Source organism: Macaca thibetana, chromosome 12 (genome assembly GCF_024542745.1).
Source record: "Macaca thibetana thibetana isolate TM-01 chromosome 12, ASM2454274v1, whole genome shotgun sequence".
Taxonomy (NCBI): domain Eukaryota; kingdom Metazoa; phylum Chordata; class Mammalia; order Primates; family Cercopithecidae; genus Macaca; species Macaca thibetana.
The window spans coordinates 99,968,787-99,990,984 of NC_065589.1; the positions used below are offsets into that span (position 1 = coordinate 99,968,787).

Sequence of the window (22,198 nt, forward strand, 5' to 3'; positions counted from 1 at the left end):
GCTTGGGTTTCCTGTGACTTAAATCACTTATTTAACTAGTTAAAAGATACCTCTCCAAACAAATTATAACATTTTAAAATCACAGGCAATAGCCTATATTTATTTTCACCTATAAAAGCTTTTTGCACAAAAATATTGGTTGGTTATGTTTGTTCATGTCTCCTTAATAAACTCAGGATCATTCTCTTTACATGAGAAAGTGAAGATTATCTTAGAAAGATACCTATGTGAGATAAAATGCAAGTTTTATCATATTTAGTCTCCGAGATAGAAAGATGTGTGTGTGTGTGTGTATATACACACGTACAGACATATCCAAAGTCCTTATTATCTGATGACAAATGAAAATATGAAAAAAACACTTAAATAAATCAATTTTAAAGTCAATGGCAGAAGGTTTGACAGAGGTGCTATCTTAAAATGTAGAGCGTAAAATTTAATATGTGATTTGAAAAAATATAGATTAAAATTATAATATTCTAATAAGAATAAGGATAAGTCGTGTTGATTTTTTAGTATATTTCTTGACAAAATGATATGGTAGCAAAATATCATCCCTTTTATAGTATACTTAACTTTCTCAGCATGTCCTTAAAGATAACTTTTACAAAGATTTGTGAGGCATTCATCATTTCTCCTGAATGCTTGATATTCCAGTTATTTCCTTTTGAAGTACATTATCAAATGTCCTCCACTTCACCTGTTAACTGCTCTGACATAGTCTCATTGGCCGTGATTTTGTGATTTAGGAGTTTTCCAAATTCACTTGCATCATGACATCCTGAATCTCCCTTGAAACATCTTACTTTACAATCATTTTCATTATGTTTTCACTGTATTGTCTGATATTTATGACATTATATAATCAGCAAGAGACTAAGACTTTGTAGAGTAATTCATAGAAATAGATGCTACTACAACTTGGAGAATTATGTTCAGGTAAGGACTAATTTTACAAGTGGGAAGTTTATTAGTGAATATTTTCCTTATATCTCTGGAGACCGAGATCATTTTTGAATAATGACAAACTCTTGCAATTTGCAATCAGATAAAAATAAGGGCTAAAATGTATGCAAGTGGTAAAGCAGGAAATGAAAGTTCATTTCTTCAACACCAGTTGTGCATTGTTGAAATAATTGTGGACGAGATACTTTTGGGCAAGAGGATTAAGGACTGAGGTTTTGAGAGAATCAATGAAAAGGTGAAAAAGTAAACCTTTTAAAATACAGAAGAGTTCTCACATCCATGGGAGCAGAAGCAAAAAAAAAATGGTACCACATAAGCTTAGAGATGTGGGAGGCAAATATTAAAGACAAAGGAGATAGCCAATTATATATGGCTGAGAGGCCAAGAAGTTGTAGCTGAAAAGTCATCCATTTAACACTGGCTAAATACAAGCTAAATAAGCAGAACAGGTGCCTCAGAAGGCCGAGGTCATATTTCAACTGCAGATTCTAAAAAAACTCACTGAGAAATCTATTGATACTAGTCTATCTCATTTGAAAGCATCAGAAGTGTTGTGAAGTCACACATCTTGCTACTGCGACCTATACGTCCTGTTGTCTCAAACTTTGCACAAGAAGGCCTTATTCTGGTACTAGATAGGGACTTGATAAGTAGTGATTCAGAAGGGATCATTAGGAAACTAAAACAGGATTTAAAATATAGATAAGTTTCGGGCTATGGCATTCTCAACCATTGCCTGGAAAAGCATATGGAATTGAAATATGTAAGTCAGTATTCCCCAGAACAAATGTGCAAAAGATGATCCCTTCATACAATGCTAATTGCACAGTTGGGACAAGCATGGTATAAAGTTATAATTCTTTAAGTCTTTTTGCTGACATTTCTGGATGTTTATTTTTATTCTTTCTGGGACTTTCCTGGGAATTGTTTGATGCATATTCTTTTTCTAATGTTGTTGCCAAACAATAACAACTTGTATTCCTTAACCATGCACTGAAGTCAGCCAGCCTTTTCAGCTGGTTGTTTTTCACCAGCAAATTACTTGTTACAATAAAGGAGATGATTCAAGCCCTTAATAAAGCCTTTAAAATGTCATCACTGTTTAAAACTTTCAATCAAATACCTCTAGCTGATTACGGAAATGTGTTGGCATAATTTAACATTCAAGCATTTTTATCAAAATTGTCAGTCGGCCCCATTCTTGCCCATTCAAAAAAGCTCAGAAGAAAAGTATTTTAGGAGAATCTAATACAATGGGTGCATGTGGAGGTTTGCTAAGCCAGCGTGAAAAGTGAGGAACAGCAGGTTTTCAGAATGTATGATTTCACTGGCTAACATAAAAAAGTAAATGATAGATGGAATCTTCATACCTCATATTATCCACTCCTGTTTTCGTAGTAGACTCTCCATTAACAAAAAAAGAGGGAGGTGGTATCTTAAATCTCAATGTATGGGCTCTTACAGAAGAATCCCTTTAAAGGATTCACAAATCTTTGAATCCACTAAAGTTAAAGATTAAATAATCCTCTAAAGTGTGCCATGAGGGTTAATATTTGTAATCTTTTAAAAAATTCAAAATTTACAATGTTATTTAAGCATGTTTTTCAGCAAAATATTTCAGATTGTCAAACTTGTACAATTAAGAGTAGTTCCCTTCATATTTCAGAGCAATAATTAACTGTTAGACTGAATTAAAGTCTGCCTTGAAGTGGGGCAAAAACATCCAAGAAGCCATTTATTCATGACTCAGTCCTAATTTATTGTACAGACAAAGTTCAGAATATGACATTGCAATGAGCAAAGGTAATAATGAACTAGGAAAAGGTTAAATTCTAGGTGAGAATAACAGCTTGAATTATGATGCTTAATGCAGTGGGTTGACTCTGGCCTCTAATTTACTCATTCTCTTTGTGAGCAAAGGGCCCTTGGAATAGCCTTAGGTCATAGGTTTTGAACAATGTCCAAAATGCATATTTAAACAAAAAGGGAAGTGAAATCTTTTGGTACAGATGCAATTTGCTGTTTGCTAATGAAAACGTCACATAAAGGACTATTTCAAAATTGTATCCCAAATATTAGACTTCTAGAATGCAATGTTATATATCTGGGATACACTCTCTATGCTTATAATTCCTTTCTTAGCTCAGCCTTTATGAACTGTTAAGCTTTCTGTTTAACCAAGCACCAAGAATGCCCCCTCAGCCTTCCTTCCAATTTTCATCATATTCTACCTCTTTATTGAAGGCTTAAACTGCACAATTATTGCACTATCAATATATAGTCAAATTATCAAAAAGAAGAACACATAATTCAAACATAAATACTTTAAAATACTTGTTAAAGAGTGAACAAGTGGACCAGGAGAAGAAATGTTATTTGGATATTATTTATTTGAAATAACATGTTTAGCCACTAGATGTCACCCTTTTTAAGCAACAAAGACGACCTCACAAAGCGTGACATCAAGAGCAGTTACATTCGTTCCACTGTATTTGATGTTCTCCATATGGTTCTCGGCTACATACTGAATACTTTAACAGTGAAAAACTGTTTGGTCTCCCTAAAGCTCTAAGAGAACAGAAAAGTAAGATGACAGAAGGCTTATTAAACATAGTTAAACTGGCTAATCTTGGAGTGCTAACAACTGAAAGATAATTATTAACGGGCAAATAGAGTCAGTAGTCATACTGACTCTAAAGTTTACTCAAAGTTTAATTGGATTTGACCTTGGAACTATAAATATTATTCACAAGAAAACTGTCCCCATCTTCACAATATTTTATGTATGGAACATTGTTTTAACATCTGAACAATTACCCTTATTTGAGCAGCGTGATACTGTAGGCTTTTGGGTCTTTTCTTTGTTTATCACTCTTCTCACAGGTGGTATTTGATTTTCAGATTAATAAAAAAGTAAAACACACTAAGGGACACAAAGTTAAGTTTCAGCAAAACATTTCTTTTCTTATTAGGGACAATGAAGTGATGATTGGAAAATACCTTGTCCTTGACTTGTCCAAATCTGCTGCATTCCATTCCTAATTAAAGAGCTCTGATCTCCTAATACAAATTAAGTACAATATAAGATACTCGGTACGGAATAGAGAGCCAAGGCTAGAAGTTGACAGCACTGAAATTAGTCACTGACATCACTTAAAAAGAAGCTTTAGGAGTGTAAGAAAACAATAAACAGAAAAACAACCAAAATTTTCCTTAACGTGGCCTTTGTGAGTCAAGCCTAATTTAAGTCGCATAAATTTCCATAGCTAAATTGCTAAAATGCAACAACAGGTAATAACATATAGTTTTCCAGAAAAGTTAAAAGCAAGGTTCTCATATACATTCGAAATAAACAGCCACGAAAGATCTCATTCAACCCACAAAATAGTGGGGGAATCAGTAAGATGGTAGGAAGCCCAGAATTCTTTCCTATAGCATGTAAGAGAGACTACATTTCCAAGGAATGGAGATTATATTGTACAGTCCACTTATCAAAGATCTGCTAAAATAAACTCGGTGATAGTTACAAACTAATGTCCTACAAAGTCACAAACCGTAAACTTTGAGGTTATATTTTCTGCTTAAGAGAAATGATCTCTACTAGGCAAAAGTCTACATGTTACCATGCGAATTCACAGTGAGTCAACAAAGTACTTAGGGGTCAGTACTAAATAATTACCAAGCAATACTCAATACAAGAGTGTTACAGAATGCCACCCATTTTTTCCTGTATATTTTAAATTTTGGATTTTCTTTTTCATATAACCCCACACCTATTGATGACATATAATGCTGTATTAGTGCATTCTCTCACTGCTACAAACAACTGCCTGAGACTAGGTGATTTATAAAGAAAAGAGGTTTAATTTGTTCACCGTTCTGCAGGCTGTACAGGAAGCATGATTGGGAAGGCCTCAGGAAACTTACAATCATGGCGGAGGGTGAAGCGGGAAGCAGGCACATCTTTCATGGCCAGAGCAGGAGGCAGAGAGACAAGGAGAAGGTGCTACACACTTTTAAACAACCATATCTCACAAGAACTCACAATCTTGAGAACAGCAAGGGGGAAGGCCTCATTGTCCCATCACCTCCCACCAGGCCCCTGCTCCAACATTGGTGATTACAAGTCTACACGAGATTTGGGTGGGGACACAAATCCAAACTATATTAAATGCTCAAGTGGCTACACTTAGTGTTTTACATATATCATCTCATTTTATTCTCACAATAACTGCTTATAGGTAGGGGCTGATACTACCTCAGCTCAGAGACCAGAACATTGAACAATCATAGAAGATTCTCCAGGTGACAGACCACCAAGAGACCAAGTTGAACTGTGAACCTAGTCTGCCTAGATGGTCTTTCTCCCGGGAGCATAGACTTAACATAGATTTAAACACTGTCTAGAAGATCTTGAAATTCCACAAAATGAGGCATATGTGAGCACAACAGAACCCTTTGCCCTTGTTCCTTGTCCATGGTGAGAGAAACCTCAGGTGCAAGACCTGTGCATGCTAGGAGGTCAAAGCTTAACTCTGAACACTGACATTCTCTAGAATTTGTGTATATTATTTCTTCCCCCCCACCACCCCTTCCACCTCAGCACTGGCTTACCCTTTGGATTGATATAATACATCAGATCCTCTATTTCAATTTAAATAAATGGAGAGTGAGAAATGGCCAGGGTTGTGAGTCATCATACAAAAGCAAGCAATATCTTATATACTGTCTATGTGGAAAACATGGTATTCTTATAATATTTGCTTTCCAATCTTCTCAGAGATGTTGGGACATGGAGGGAAATCTAATGTACTGATAATGATATTCAAGTAAGATGTCTGCTTGACTTAATATCTGTCTAAAGAAAATGTTGTCTTAAGTTTAAAACCTTAAAACCTTGAAAAAAATTTAGACACAATGAAAGAAACTATAGAAAATCATCTTAAATTCCTAGGATTTATATGCATAGAACTTCAGAAATGTGAGGTGCTCCAAACTCTATTACTAATTTAGCCTCAATTCTTGTAAAAATTATACCACTCAGCCAGTGGCTGAGAAAATTCAGAAAACTAATCAAACATTATTACATCATCTATTAGGAGTCTAGACAGTCTCCTCATCACACATACTCCAATACAACAACTATGAAAAGGGATTTTTTTTTCTTCCCAGCATATTATTTCTTTATCTCCATACCAGAAAAAAAAGCAAAAGGAACACTTTGAGTTCCCCGGTCAACTAAAAATGTGTAAGTTTGTTGGTGTATTACATTTGCATTTATACTTGCTCTAAAATATGAAGAGTTCTATAAAACGGAAAAGTATTACTTTTTATGTAGTCAGTCTGTTGTTCAGTGTTCAGCTTCTTCCGGTTTCATGGATTATAAAGTCTTTTAGGACAGAAGATATTCCCTACAAGCTATCATGTAACATTTATAGCTTTAAAGGTAGATGTAATTTTAATAATAACATGCCACATTTAAGGCTCTATTAGGCACAGCTCTGGTTGCCTTTGATTTATTCATCAATGTGAGGAATCTGAAATTTTCTAAAGTCTAATTTTTGAAAAAAAATATTCAAGGGGTCTCTTTGCATTAAACCATCTGCTCTACATGATTGCAGTGACTCGTTTTTAGCACTGAAGCTTCCCTTTTTGATTAAATTTCTTGTTCAACCAATTGAATTCTTTGGAAAGCATTTATTTCGAATGAAGTATATTGTTGTTAGCAGAGTAGGAAAATCATTCTAATCCAATCCTAATTCCTATTGGATAACATCTTAGAGAACTCATGTAAATTTAACATATTATTAATGCAAATTAATTTGTGCATCACCAAAGAATTATCTGAAGATGGTACTCACGCAGGTTTAATCGTATGGGCATGCTTTTCATGAATAAAGGCACCGGCAATTCCTCCTGCGCCTGCATTTAGATACTAGATTGAAAATAAATTAAATTATGTGGGTTTACTTGAATATGTGACAAAACTAAACAATATAGTCATATGAATTTTTTAATTGAAATCACAACTTTTGAGCACTTCAAAATGTGTGATTATTTGATAAAACAGAAGCTTGGGTCACCTTCTTCAAAGAAAAACAAATAAAAACTAGTATTATTAGGTTGAGAATAAATGACGGTTACTTTTATGGGGCAATTTTGCTCTAGCTGGTAGAAAGCAGTTTTACTGAGGTCTGGCTTCAAAATTCATACATTTAAATTATTTTGTCCTAAAATATTGTAATAATAATAAAAGTATATTTTTAAAACAAGTACATTGTAATTGGTTTTATTTTCATGCTCCCTGTCAATTAAACTGTTTTCAAATATGAATTCCAAGTTGATTCTCTAAAACTTATCTTTATATATGCAGAAATTTCACAACTTATCAATAAAAAAAACTAAGGAGATTATCAATTTGAATTAAGTGTAGGGCTTTTTCTCCAGAACCTCCTGACTTTTTCATAGCAGCCTAGGAATTGGAAGAATTAATTTCTCTATATTGATGGAAATACTAGAATTAAATTACTTACCACACTATTCCATCATATAACTCTATTAACTAAAATCAGAAAATATAGTAATAAAAGAAATAGGCAAAGTAACTGAAATCTTTAAAATTGGCCAACAGATCCAGTTTCTCCTTCAGATTAATGTCAATGTGAAATAAAGGGATGTAAATATATTAACTCGTTTGTACCTTGTAGGAACACCAGCAGGCAAAATCAACTCCCCAGTCATGTAAATAGAGTTCAACATTTCCAACGGCATGTGCTAGATCAAAGCCAACGTAACAACCCTAGGGAAGAACATAATAATACGTTTTAAATTTGCTTAATGATTAGAAATAATAAATACAAATATCTTTAAGAAAATACTTGACAAACTTCTGTACCATAAATTATGGTTTGCTCTTTGCTGCAATGGTTCACAAAGTATGATCCACAATTTCCAGGACCCTTTCAGAAGGCCCACCAGATCAAAGCAATTGTCATAATGCTAAGACATTCTTTGCCTTTTTCACTGGATTGACACTTGTATTGATAATGCAAAAGCAGTGATGGGTAAAACAGCTGCCACCTACATCAGCAGGAGCCAAGGCAGTGGCATCCAAACTGTACTAGTAGTCATTACACTGGTCCCAGCCTTTCACCTGGGGACCTGGGAAAGTTTCATGTGAAAATCTCCTTGTGAAAACTGTAAAAATGGTCAATTTTCATTAAATCTCAATACCTTAATTCTTATATTTTTAATGTTGAATGTGGGAAGTACACATAAAACACTTGACTACATTCTGAAGTAGGATGGCTGTATTAAAGCAATGTATTTATGCAATTATTTGAGTAGGCATGCTGAACCTGCCACTTTTATATCATGGACAACCATTTCTGCACAAAAAGCAACTGACAAACAGTGATAATTCACATGTGTGATGTATTTAACAGATATTCTTTTGAAAATGGAGTGTCGCTTCAATGAAACAACTTATAATATTTGCTGCCAATGATAAAATTAGAGTTTCCAGGGGAAATTAGAATATTGAAAAACTTGTATCCACTTCCATGAGTATGACTAGCTCCTATTATTGAGATAATTCTGATGAATATAGTAGTAATACATATTTTTAAATGTTATATAATTAAATATGTCAATATTTGGAAAATATACATAATTCAATGAACTAATATTTTCTGAATGGCCAATGCTTGGTGTTACATATTGTGCATTGATAAAGGATCTTTTCGAAATGCAAGTTCAGTCAATGGATTTTTATATAATAAATATAGAAAATTCAGTGATTCAGTTTCAAATTCCATACCAGAACTCCTAAAAAGTTCTCACTTGTAAAATTCTGATGCAATATCAAAGAATACACAAAATTGACTGAAAGACCATTCAACCACTCCTGCCTTTTCTGATTACATATCTCTGTGAGTACCTATTTTCTTTCTAAGATTCAAAAAGAGAAACAGAGAGATTGAACACAGGTATAAAAAACCAGTTGTCTTCTATTAAGTCAGGTGTTAATAAGATTTGCCAAATATAAACAATGCTACTGTTTTTTAAAGAAAACATAGTTTGAATAATAATATTTTGCTTATGTTAATATGTAATGCATTTGTTGTTATTCTAAAACAAATAAATACATTTTAAATTTCTGTTTTAACTGCAAATACAGTAAATATAGATATAGAGCCAACGTCAAATCTCCTAAGATCCTCAGCGCTTTTTAAGAGTGTAGAAGGTTTCCCTTTCTAAAAAGCTTCTGAACTGTTGCTTTAGTGTATCCTAGTAATCTGAAAGAGTCAATAGTTTTCTTGTTTAGCATTTAACCCCACATCATGTGCGTATTTAATCAGTTCAAGTATACGCAGTGTTATCAATTGTATCAATAGTTCAGCTTCTCTGACCTCTCTTGCACCCATGTTATTTGCCAGATAAGTTCTAGTTCCTCCCACTGTGGGGAAGGTGTAAGTCTCAGCCACTGAGATCAGCCATGTGACTTGTTTTGACCAACAGAATGTTAGCACATGTAATAGAAACAGTCTCAGAAAAGTACTTGAGTGACTAAGCTTGCTCTCTCTTGCTCTCCGCTATCTCTATGAGAAGGACTTGCTTGGGCCAAACTGCTGGCCCAGATGGAAGATAAAAGAAGTGTGGAGTATAATAATCCTCACCTGAACTCAATCTGGATCAGCTGCTCCTCCATGACCTCCTCACTCCTTGCAGTTTGCCACAGAAACATGAGTGAGCTCAGCTGAGACTAGCAGAACCCATTCAGCCGAGTCCTACCTTGATGCTCTGACACCAAGGTGATCCATAAATCAATGGTTATTGTTTTAAGACAACAAGTTTCGAGATGATTTGTTACATAGCTTTTTAAGGGAAGAGTGAATTGATATACTCAGTCCCCAAAAACCAAGACATTCTTTACTTGGTCTTAGGAATTACAGCTGCCATTCTTCTTAAAGAGTACAAGATACCAAAGGATCACAAGATGGAGGTTTGGATCAGTTACTGCTTGAGTTCTTTTAGTTCTCATGTTAGAATAAGGATAACAATCCTTGCTTAATGCTATTCGGTAAGCAAATATGCATACTTTGATACAATACAGATCCTCAATGTGAGCCAGCTGTTTTATATGGAGCTTAATTTTTAAAAAGAATTCTTATCCAATAATAAAGAGGAAGAATGATGTTGTTTGGGAGAGAATTTCAAAGTTTAATGTAAACTCTACTGTCTCCTTCATACACATTGACTTTGTACCCTAAGAGTTTCTTCTGATCTGATTCCATTCTGTCTTAGTTATTTACTTGTCATGAGGTTTTAAGTGTTTTGTTTGTCTGCCTAGTGCAATTCACAATGTTAAAAAGCAAGTCTCTGTTTCCACTAAATTCCCAGAAGCACAAACTGGAACAATGAATACATATTATCCAAATTGTACCCAAGTAGGAGGTTTCTAATTTAATTGCTGATGATCAAAGTAATTTAACTTACTGCATATCAAAATGTTGAAATGTTTACTGAGAAAATATAAAGATTCGTTCCACATTAAGACAACTTTGTACATGAACATGAATTTAAAAACTGATGGCTAAATGCAGGTAATAGAACTTTGCAAAACATTTTACCTCTGGGTTTGTGTATGATTGGTTTACCGAGTGTAGTTTACCATGTGTATGATTAGTTTACCACGTGCACATACCTGCTCCAAACTAGATTTTTTGGAACCCTGAAGGCACACAACTCTCAATGGAATTAAAGTTTTTGAAGTAAATACTTGAATACATTTTAGAAGTGTTCTAACACCACCTAAGAAAAAATAACCCCAAATTACAAATACAGGTGTTTTCCCTAGAGAAGAGACATTATATAGTCTGTTTCCGTAAATTTAATTTTGGATCACAGCCAGTCTTATCTGTTTAAATATTGTCCATGGCTGCTTTTTTTGCTACAGCAGCAGAAATGAGTTGTTGCATTAGGGACCATATGGCCCACAAAGCCTAAAATATTTGCTACTTAGTTCTTTACGGAAAGATGTGCTTACTTCTACACTATAGCGTTGGTTTGCATAAAGAAACCTCAATATGCTGAAAAGTTAATTAATTGAAAACCTCATTCACTATAATATGACTGGAGATAGTATCTCAAAAAAGGACAATATACCAGCACAAAATAACTGAATTTTAAGGGAGGAAGGGAGATTATTTTATTGTTTCTAACACAAAAAAATGAGCAATACATACCATAAAAATAAGACAAGTGCTCTATTGTCATAGAAGTTTAAGGAGTAATAGGACATGAATACAATTAATCTTCATCAAAACTTAGAAGCCATTAAGTCATCAAGTCATCAAAACCTAGGTTTGCAGACTAATGTTTAGCTTTAATAGACATGCACATAACCCCCCACACACATTTATTTGTTTATATTTTAAGATAATACTGAAATTTTATATGGGGAACTTATAATACTGAACTTATATAACTTATAATACTGAAATTACATATGGGGAAAAAAGTTAATTATTCTGAATTTGAAACTCTCTTTTCTTCTCATCAACATTTCCAATTAAAGCAACTTTTGTGAAGCAATTTTTACAGCTCAGATTTTCATAATTTGTTTTTATAACTCAATTTTTCTAAGAAAACTCAAGAAATAGAAAAAACAGCACTTTAGTTATCAATTACTTATAAAGAACAGCACATTGAAGAAACCACAAAACTTGACATACAATATTCCATTATTAAAATCCCTGTGGCCACATTTGTGGTACCACATTGAAAAAAATCAAGTACGGCTTCTACAATATGTTTAATGCATTTGTAATTATTTCCCTATTGGTTGGTAGACAATATAAATTATTAAAATATAAAATGTATTGAGAAAACAACTGGAAGATACAAACGTATCACTGCAAAGTGATTTCACAAAAGTGTCACTAGATGGCAGCATCTTAAACATTAAAAAAACTAAAGGTTTTCCAAAACCTCTCTACAGTCATCCAGTTAGATATTTTCATTGTTTTGCCTCACGTAGGTAACATGATATGCACAGGTGAAAGCATATACTCTATACTTGAGTACCTACTTTATGCAATTTTTCAATAAAAATCAAGTATTTTTCAACACATTTTATTTAAAATTACCCACAGGTGCTCACACTCATGTTGACACAATCACATTCATACTGACACAGCTCACACTCATATTGACACAACCAGCAAAGCATTGTTCAGTCACCATGCCACCTTACTTTATAGTCAATCTAAAACTTGCAATCATTTTCAGGCCATTCTGATTATTTCCAGCCTGTCTTTCTCCAATAAACATTATAAATCATACATTTGATGATAAGACTCACTGCCTTTGTTTACAGAGCCCCCATTAATTTCACAATGCAACTCATAGTCCTTGGTATGTTTATCAGAGGTGTTTGAACCAAAGCAACTACATCTTGGGTAGGGACTGGGTAAAATAAGGCTGAGACCTGCTGGGCTGCATTCCCAGTAAGTTAGGCATTCTGAGTCACAGGATGAGACAGGAGGTCAGCACAAGATACAGGTCATAAAGACCTTGCTGATAAAACTGGTTGCAGTAAGGAAGCTGACCAAAACCCACCAAAACCAAGATGACGACAAGAGTGACCTCTGGTCATCCTCACTGCTCATTAGAAGCTAATTACTAGTATTATAAGCTAATTATAAGCTAATGAATTAGCATGCTAAAAGACACTCCCACCAATGCTATGACAGTTTACAAATGCCGTGAAAACATCAGGAAGTTATCCTATATGGTCTAAAAAGGGGAGGAACCCTTGGTTCTGGGAATTGCCCACCCCCTTCCCAGAAAACTCATGAATAATCCACACCTTGTTTAGTATAAAACAAGAAATATAATAAGCATAAAAATGGGCAACCAGCAGTCCTCGGGGCTGCTCTGCCTATGGAGTAGACATTCTTTTATTCTTTTACTTCCTTAATAAACTTGCTTTCACTTTACTTTATGGACTCACCTTGAATCTTTTCTTGTGAGCGATCCAAGAACCCTTTCTTGGGGTCTCTGGGACTGGGATCCCTTTTCTAGTGACATAGCTATTTATTTTTTATTTTTTAAGTTTTTGTAGAGAGGAGTTCTCACTACATTGCTCAAGCTGGTCTTGAACTCCTGGGTTCAAGCCATCCTTATGCCTCGACCTCCCAATGTGCTGGTATTGCAGGTGTAAACCACCACACCCAGCCCTCCTGGGTATGATTAAAGACTTGCATGATCTGCTAGTGCCCCTTGATCAGATGCCCCATATAGACCTCTCTCATTTTACATAAACTTTTCCCTTTCCTGGGGATGTGCTTTCTCTCCTCCATTTGCCTAGCAAGCTCAGATTTTGATCACCAGATAACTTTGAGCGAAGATTATTTTGCCATCTCTCTCTTCTATCTTATTCTATAGCCCTGTTTGTATATCTCTCTTGTAACAATTTTCCAATCTTATTGTCTTCTTTCACACAATATGAACTCAAATAATTGTTGAATAAATAAATAAATGAATGAACAAATAATAAAGTCTTACGAAAGTCAATAGCTGTTCTCTAAAGTGATGTTAAATTTATAAGAAAACTATTTGAGGGATTCTGTTTCTGATGCAATTTTATTGCATGTGCTATTTATTCAGACATGATATCTTTTAGAATGAAGTATCTTGGACAAAATAGTAGTTGAGAATATGTTCAAAATCATTCTCAATTAACAAGAAATATCGTGTGTCCTTGCCATCTTCACTAATACAAAACTAAACATTTTTCTAATTAGTGAAATAATATGATACATAGGGCCTGTGCTGAAATTTCCAGGAGAAAAGCTAGCTCACTCTTTCCTAACTTCGATTAATTGCCTGTTTATTAAAATGAAATATAAAATGGTAAAGCTGAATTATTTTCCTAGTAGCATTAAAGATCTGATTGCTTTATGGATTGATTTGGTAACAAATTGATTTTGGACTATTGTTATTATTATTATTTAGTTTATTCCTTTTTCACCAAGATTAAATCCTATGAATTGTGAAGACTCTTAATAATTAGCAAATTTGGTATGAAAAAAGTACTTATACAAGATAAGATATTTGTCGCTATACTCAGGGTTGATATATAGACGGTATGCATTGATATGTTCTTATTATTAAAATAATAACATAGTTAAGGTACATAAAAAGTCTTTGTCCTGAGCCACCTGAATAATCAACCATGGCTGCAGCCCTTGCGTCCCATGATGGAAGAGTGTCTGCGAATATCAGCCTGTGAATGTTCACTGCTAGGGACTAGCCCAGAGTCCAGTGGATGAGACAATGCCTTTACCAGCGCCACTATCAGCATGGTGGGTGAATTCCAGGTGACTATCAGTACATTCTAATAGACTAATGATGGATACTACCTGGTATTAACATGGAGTATGACCTTCTTTGTGACTGTGGGAAATGCAGCTTCTATACCATACCGATCAGATATTTAAGTGTTCTGAATATCATTCCTTGCTTGATGCAAAAGTAATAAGAAACAATCCAAGAACTACAGTGCTATGAATTTGGACAATATTACTTTTTAAAAAGTATAATGGGAAGTTTGAGGAAAATGAACAAAAAAGAAAATGGTATAGGGAGATGTGTGTCTGGGTGTGTGTGTGCGCACATGCTGGTCATCTCTATATGGAGGGTATGAATAAATGATTAGCAACAATAGGTTAGCTAGTTAACTCTGATATTGGAATTTCCCAAAGGAATTCCTAATTAGGGAGTTTTTGACTAGTACTAGAGAAAGTTGGGAATGGAAAGGAGGAAGATGAAAGCTGGTAGGTTTTTTTGCCACGGTCTTGGAGCATTTAACTTTCCAGAATTCATTCAAGTGTTATGATTCAAAAGCATACTTAGGTGCTAAGTTAAAAACAACAGTAAATATTTCTATAAGAGGGGCCTCCACTGTCTCTGCAAATGCCTCTTTTCAGAGTGAATTTCTATTCTGAAAGTTCTGCTTTTCATGCAGACTAAATTTGTCATGGCCTTCAAAAATTCTTCTCACTCTTTCTCTAGTTTTCCTTTCCTCCCAACTCTCTGGTTGTGTGTAGGAACTAAGCATTATTTTGCATATTATGTTCATGCTGTACTTAAAGTCAATAAGTTCTATAGGTCACAATTCCTTTCCAAAATTATTTAATATAGCTATCTACTATTTTTATGCAATGTGTTAAGCTTCATTTATTTATATCAATATAGTATAGATCAATGAGAATAGCAACTCTTCACTATTAAAACCTGAAACAACAGAAAATGAAAACCAACACAAATAAAAAGGAAAAAGACACAATCTTCAAGTGGAGCTTCGGTGAAATTTAGTAGAAATCACATTGCATGGCAACCAGAACCAAAGTTTACGTTTTCTGCAGGACAAAACCAGAATACTCTTCCAACTTATTTTAATCCTATGGCTCTTATAGATAATATAAGAGATCAAAAAATGAATTATCAGTGTGTGTGTGTGTATATACACACACACACACACACACACATATATATATATATATACACATCCACACAAAATTCCATCCAGGAAGCTAGCCACCTGAAAATCAATTCTAAATGCTCACATTGTGAAACAGGAACAGAAACAAAAATTCAGATGGTAGAAAATATTTGAGCCTCAATTTTGTAAACCACAAATAAAATTATAAGGCCCCCAAACCATCTGAATAGACCCCTCCTGTTGGCCAAGGGCATTCCAGAGTTAACCTGAGAAGCTACTTCAAGCCATGATAGAAGAGATGATAGACATTTCTCATACTTTCCAACATTAACATCAACATAGACCATAAGTCTGATAAGAAATATTTACATTCTATTCCCTCTGAAGCCTGCTACTTGGGGGCTTCATCTGCGTGATAAAACCTTGGTGTCCACAGCCCCTTATTGGAACCCAGACATTCCTTTCTATTGATAATAACTCTTTCAACCAGTTACCAAAAACATTTTCAAATCTACCTATGACCTGGAAGCCCAGCCCTCTCCTCCCCAGGCTTTCAACTTCGAGTTATCTTTCCCTTCCAGATCCAGTTTGATCTGGAAGTAATGTGTAACTCCAACGTAAATCTGATACATCTTGACTAATGTATTAAGTCTCCCTAAAATGTATAAAAGCAAGCTGTACCCTGACTGCCTTGGGCACACGTCCTCAGGAGCTCCTGAGGCTGTGTCATGGGTACGTTCTTAACCTTGGCAAGATAAACTTTCTAAATTGACTGGGACCTGTCTCAGATACTTGTGAGTTTACAACCTTCTGATAAACTACCTAAAATTAAGGTAATTTACCTAATGATTGATTTCAAATGTATCTTTTACCAAATATCTTAAAATATAAGTGAATACAGAAGGTGATCATTACAAAGAACCTTTACACAACAAATAACTTGGAAAAACCCCATTGTCCTAGAGCTATTGAATGACTGTACTTATGTCAATATATACAAACAGAGGAGACAACAGGCCCTGGTAGAGACAACACCTCTCCGAGCCACTCAGGTGGGCTAATGCTAGAGAACTGGATGCCATGAATATACTTGGGAGCTTCCAGAAAGGTTAACTGTGGAGTCCTGATAAGTAAGCAACAACAAAGAAGGGGCCCCAGGTGGGGAGAACAATGAATAATTGTTCTGAGAAATGTTAATCACAAGAAACCTGTGGACACAGTGACCTCCTTCCACTCATAGCCCCAGCAGCAAGGCTTGGGTCAGCATGTGGCCCCCTCCAGCACAACCCCGTAAAACTTCCCTCCACCCCTTGCCTCTCTGCAGACAGCCTCTTCTCTGTTGTAACGCCCATTGCTTTCTTGCAAGGTATCTTCATACTTCCTCTAATAAATCTGCCTTTCTTTAACTATGACTGTCTTGGTAAATTCTTTTAGCACCCATGACGAGCCCCAGCTAGTCGCACCTGTGACATTAATTGTGAAGATAAGAAATCCAATAAGGGAGTGTTCTGAATCAAAAAAGGGGTATCATGAGAAAAGTGTGCACAGCAATCAAGGAACTCATTGAATTAAAAATGAGTATCTTTAACTTGGAATCAGAATGAAATTAGAATAAACATGTTTACATAATGATTTAAAAACTCTGTTTTGGATTCAAGGATAAGCTAAACAGTGAAATGAATTCATCAAGATATATTCATTTGTTTATCAACTTGTGCAAATTAGGCTAACACAGATTAGGGAGATGGGAGAGCTCCCCGGACCCTTTCACAGGATTTGTGACATGGGTGTGGCTCACTTACACAGCTGCTGTGCTCAAACCCCTTGTGGGAGGGGGAGCACACAGGCGAGTTGTGCCTGGGCCAGGGTGAGTGCTTTTGGGCTCCAGATCCATGGTAGCATCTAGGGGTATGTTACAATTAATGCCCTTTTAGCAGCTGCTGTCCGTGGATGGCCAAATGTTAACAAGCTCAGTGGGGAGTCAGGTGACAGTCTTTTACACCCTGCCTTCTTGCCACCTAGGTCCTTGTCTGGCATCCAGGAAGAATGAGGTCACATGGACTTAAAGGATGGTGAATGCAGAGGTTTTATTGAGTGATGGGGGTGGGATCTCAGTGGGATGAGGAACTGGAAAGCTGATGGAGTAGGTAGCTAATTTTCCCCTGGAGCTTGGCCGTTCCAGCCAAACTCTTCTCCGACTGGCCAGATGCCTCTTTGATGTTCAGATGCTTCTTCTCTCCTTGTCTGCCATACCACTCTGCTCCTCTGCCAGAGGAGTTTGGGGTTTGTATGGCTACAGGATTTGGTGGGGGCTGGGGGTCATGATGGGCCAGGGTGGTTTTGGAAAAAACAACATTTAGGCGGGAAAACAGGGATACCTGTTCTCATTTAGGGCCGTGGCTTCCAGGCTTCAGGTTGAGGACTTTGCTGGGGAACCGCCCTCTTCTACCTAGTACTTCCCTGACTCCTGACTGTATCATTAGAATTTTATTACCCACTAATTTCAAGCCATACCCTAATATTTTTAAAAAGTGTCGTAGCTTATAACTATTGTCACTCTAAAGGAAACTATGAAGGGAACGGCCTGTGGGAAAAGAGACACAGAATGGGTAGTTGGACAGAAGAGGCTGGATGTAAGCAAGCTGGTGCTTGTCTTTCGATGAAAACTCTGGATTCCTGAACAGAGATGGTGAAGATGTTGAAGACGGCCAAGCTGTCACAATTTGTATAGGCCTTCTTGGGCTACATTTATTTCTCAGAAAGGAGAGCCTTTACATTTTTTAAAATTAATATGTAACTCAAGTTACTCTTTGTTTAAGTTCCAGAAGGCTTCCAGCAATGTGATTTACATAGCTAGCCAGTTACTCCTTGGGGGAAACTGGCAAAGAATCTGGCACCACTGTTATGCCCTCTAGTTATGCAAATAGATGGCAGGGGGAAATGACAGCTTCTCAACTTCAGTGGTGTGAAAGGAAAATAAAAACTGGGACCTCAATTCACTAGGCCAAAAGGAAAAAGCTGAAACCTGAGTCATACTAGAAGCTGCCTTTCCTGTTTTACCTAAGCAGACAACTGAGACAAAAGGTTAAATCCTACTCTATGTTCACCTTATCTTATGTAAAGTGCCGATTTACTGAGCATGAGAGGAATACATAATTGATTATTCCCTTACCTGCTCCTTCTCTCTTGAACCATGTGGGTTACCATATCCTTCCTCTTTCCCTTCCAGCCCACATTTCCCCTTTAAATACTGAGGTCCTCAAAATTATCTTTGTAGAACAGCACAGACCACAGTTTCTGCGATTCTGTGTTTATTTCTTCTGGGCATGTACTTAACCTTGGAAAAATAAACTTCTAAATTGAGTGAGACTTGTCTCAGATACTTTTTGGTTTACAATGGGAATGAATGTCCTGAACTATCTGAATGCTCTCCTTGAGGTTATTCACAGTTTGTGGTTTTGGCCAACCTTAAAGCTAAATGAATTGGAGCATAACATCAGTATACTTTTTGTGGTGTTAGAACAGGTCGAGGTTGTGTTTTCTAAGACAACTTAGTGAATCTATTGTCTCCCTTTATCAAGCACTTAACACACTAAAGCAATATTCTCTTTACATATTTCTATGTCATATCTGATTCTGATCTCTTTAAAGACAGAGACGGTGGAATTTTTTTCTTTTATTCTCCATTTTCTCCCTGTCTCTTTTTATATCCAGAGCCTGACATAAAATGAGAGGTCATTATACACCTGAAAGAATAAAATTTCTTGAGAGTAATGCGTACCTCAGCTAGTATTAAAGAGTGGGGGAATGGGGATGAGTACTTCCTGCTGGAATTCTCTCCAGTCGTTTGTAGCTGTGTTTCCCAATCATACAGAAGCTTGCAAGCTCTTAATTAGAGGGAAAGCTCCTGCAAATACCCCAAAGGTCCCTGAAGATATGAGGATGAGAGTGGTAATGGGGCCATCATTGCTGGGAGCTGTTGCCAATGGAGCAACTGCCTAAGACACCTGCCAGAAGAAGATAAAAGGGGCACGAGGGGCCAGTGTCTTGGGGCTTCCCTATATGAAGGTAACTGGAAAGAGTAGGTTTGAGGTTCTGAGAAGGAACACTGATGAATGCCAGCACTATCTAATTCAGAAAGACTTTTGATGCTTATTGACATTTAGGCAATGCCTTCTTGACATTTAGGAGCAAAGTAAAACTTGTGGGTTTTCAATATTCTCAAGAGAGACAATTATGTAGACTACGGAGACAGAGGTCTCAGATTACCAAGAAAAGAAAGGACCAACAAAAAGATTATATATATTTTTCTTTGATGTTTTTAAATGCTGACACCAATTTGCCATTACATGATTAGATTATATACATACAAAATATATATAATGTGTATATATGAGATTAGTTTATATATATATATTATGTGTATATATGATTAGTGTGTGTATGTGTGTGTGTATATATCATGTAATGGCAAATTGGGGTCAGCGTTTACAAACATCAAAGATATAATCATCTTCTTGGTCCTTTCTTTTCTTGGTGATCTGAGACCTCTGTCTCTATAGTCTACATAATTGGCTGTGTATGCCAAATTCATATACATATATATATATATAGCCTCTGTCTCTGTAGTGTACATAATTGACTATAAATGGTAAATTCATATATATATATATATATATAGACAAGACAATACTATGGAAAGACAGCCTTAGTGTCAGCTATAGCTAGACTCCATTTCTAGCCTTTACTTGCCGTTAAATTGCCTTGGGCAAGTGCTTAAACTCTCTCAGACTCACTCTCCTCAAATGAGCAATGGTGAAAGCTTACTGTTAGGGTTGCTAGGAAAATTGGAAAAACATATCAAGTACCAGAAACACAGTAGGCCATCAACTATAGCTATTATCATTCACATTTTTATGAAGCATTATTTCAGAGACTAGATTCACTGTTTCAGCCCTGCCTGCTTAAAGTAGACATTGACAAGGTTGTCAAATCCAGAGATGAGAGATAAGAGGAGGGAAGAAAATGAGCATTTTGCTAATGAAATTTAAGGGAAAGGTGTGAATTGAGAAGGTCTCAAAGAGAACTGACAACTGGATGGATAAGAGTAAAGGGTTTGGAAGAAAGGAAAAGCAAACCAATCCTGAGACCCTAAACCATTGTGTAATTTGCAGGTACAATAATCCACCACTTTAAATAAAGTGTATGCTTTAAAGAGCAAATTTCAGCTATTTCTTTTTACCAAAATAATACTACTAATAATAATAATTGTCTTTACTTACTGTCAAAAGTAAGTATGAAAACCAAGAAAAATTAAATAAATTCAGTCATGCTCTTCTCTTTTATAGTCTTTCTCTGGCTAGCAAGGACCTCACACAAAATGTAGTTTGTTTGATTTATTTCAGAGACTCAAGATGGGAAAAATAGCTTAAGGTAATTTTTCAAGCTTAATTTAGTTCATTTAATATTTAATGACTTAATGGAGCAGTCTGCATGTCCTAAGTGTGTCAAAGAATAGAAATGGAATTTGAAAAAGAACTCAAAACTTACAAAAAGTATCTTGATTTTTTAGACTAATTAACCATTATAAGTAATTCTGCAGAAGCTTCTGATTTTTTTTAAACAGGAATACAGTTGTGCTTTTTATGCAGTACTGTTCCATGAAATTAACCTGGCCCACCTGACTGCTGATGTACACACATTTATACATTCACTTATCTAACAGGTATGTATTTAATGATGAAAGACTATGTGCAAAGCACATGAATCTGTGCAATTTGCAAGGTCTACCCTCAATCAGTCATTGAACACTCTACTGACATAGCTTCCTAAATTTGAGAGTTAAAATAGGCATAGAAGTAATTATGAGACAGTGCAAATGGTGACCAATGATACATTTTTCATCATGGTATGGAAGTATAACAGGAAGACAGATTTATCCTGATACAGAAAAGTGAGAAAATTTTGCTAATAAAAGTCAAGGATTTCATGTGCAGGTTTCTACAAGAGTCAGTCAAGTAATCTATGAGTTGGGCCTGCAAGAAATACTTTATTTTATACTTTATTGTAAGAATATCATAATACAAGCATGAATACACACACACACACACACACACACACACACACACATATAATGTTGTGGTATTCATATAGATATATGTACTTATGTACCAGCTGTGACTTGGCTTCAGTGGTGGGCTCAGTGGATAAACATGGATGTTGTGAAGAGCTTAAGCCCCATCTAAGGGACAGAGCTGCTACCCTGTGTCACCACCTATAGGAACGATGGTCTATTATTGTCAAACTTCTAATTTTTTGGAAAATATTTGAACCTAGGAGTTTTTATATGAAATCTCATGATTCCCTATTGTTGGCATATGACTACATTTTAAAAATACACCATGTTTGCTAATATAATGAGGGCCTACATGAAGCAAATCTCTAGGACAAGTTGTAACCCATGAAGCAAGTAATGGTTGAGCGGCAGTAGAGGAAAAGAGACTCTTCACGTGTGGGAATATGTAGGTGGGAGGAAAGCTAAAAAGAAAGACAAGGAGGCACAAAGTAGGACATTGAGACAGGGAATATAAACAAGTTTTGGCTTAGCTGATACATAACTTATGTGAAGGAGAACAGTAGAAAATATATTGATAATTCAGCATATACAAAATCATAAAGAGCAAAAGTTATTTGCATTCTATTCCACAAATAGTAAAGGAACAA

The 22,198-nt window shown here is 35.7% G+C and overlaps 1 protein-coding gene across 1 annotated transcript in view; it reads right to left on the minus strand.

Annotated features, from left to right (window-relative positions):
- Positions 1–22,198, minus strand: part of KYNU (kynureninase) — a 167,349-nt gene that overhangs the window by 47,302 nt on the left and 97,849 nt on the right. The window contains exons 9-10 of the mRNA XM_050751744.1: positions 7,667–7,765; positions 6,828–6,901 (exon numbers count right to left, since the gene is read on the minus strand). Of these exons, the coding sequence (XP_050607701.1) occupies positions 6,828–6,901; positions 7,667–7,765 (173 nt within the window). The remainder of the gene's footprint in view (positions 1–6,827; positions 6,902–7,666; positions 7,766–22,198) is intronic.